General features: G+C 49.4%; 1 protein-coding gene across 1 annotated transcript in view; it reads left to right on the top strand.

Moving 5' to 3' along the window:
• The window catches only part of LOC118752132, a 12,071-nt gene extending 11,511 nt beyond the window's left edge, over window positions 1-560 (top strand). Inside the window, exon 4 of the mRNA XM_036486979.1 lies at window positions 30-560. Within this exon, the coding sequence (XP_036342872.1) occupies window positions 30-291 (262 nt within the window). The 3' untranslated portion in view covers window positions 292-560. The remainder of the gene's footprint in view (window positions 1-29) is intronic.
• The last annotated feature ends 401 nt before the right edge of the window (window positions 561-961 follow it).

The raw sequence follows: 961 nt of genomic DNA on the forward strand, positions 1-961 counted from the left end.
CAGCCGCGCACCAACGGAGAAGCGCCGAAGTCACCCAGCAGCCGCGCTCCAACGGGGAGCGCCAGCAGTCTACGCGTCAGTAACGGAGCTGTGGTCGTGAACGCACAGCTACAAACGAATAGCGCTCGACTTGTGGATAGGCGACTACACAAGGCTTGGCTATTCAAGGGTAGAGCGCCGCCACGCCACAGTCCACCGCGAACACGCGCGACAGCGACGCCCGATCGTGGGATAACAGTGCGCCGGCATAGCAGAGCGCCGACATCGCACAGAAGCAGAGGGCCGGCATAGTAACGCCGACGTCACATAATAGCAGAGCGCCGACACAGTAGCGCAGACGCCGCCTGGTAGCAGGGAACCGACGTCGCACAGAAGCAGAGCGCCGGCGTCGCACAGCGACAGAGCGGCGATACAGCAGCGCCGGCGTCGCACAGCGACAGAGCGGCGATACAGCAACGCCGATAGAACAGCACCGTTAGGAATTTACGTCCCGTTAATGATATTATGTTTGTAATGTTAAGAATTTCCACGTGATAGAAAATAAGCAGCAATTAAATAAAGTACTATTTGCAAAGGCCCCACAATATAAATTTATTGTAACGGACCCTGGGCACGGCGAGTATACCCCAGCATAGAAAACAGAAGCATCGGGGCCTTAACAGGAAAACGCTTCGTTACACAGTAGAAGGGTCTTCAAACAAGCTATCCAACGCTATCTTTTGTGTTTATAAAATATAAATATGTCATAACGTTATCGCCTGAAAACTAAAAATCGGACTGCTGAAAATATACATTTCAAGCATTTTCTCAAAAACTGGTCAGTCGATTTTATTCTTGGTTTCCACAAATCTAGCCCAAAACCTTGGCTTTCATCTGGTATATAGCTTATATCTGGGAAAACTCTTGTTTTGAAGATATTGCGATTCAAATTGAAAAAAAATTTCGCTCCAAAAAGGGTCAA

Source organism: Rhagoletis pomonella, unplaced genomic scaffold (genome assembly GCF_013731165.1).
Source record: "Rhagoletis pomonella isolate Grant_MI unplaced genomic scaffold, Rhpom_1.0 Rhpom_scaffold_01250, whole genome shotgun sequence".
Classification (NCBI taxonomy): Eukaryota; Metazoa; Arthropoda; class Insecta; order Diptera; family Tephritidae; genus Rhagoletis; species Rhagoletis pomonella.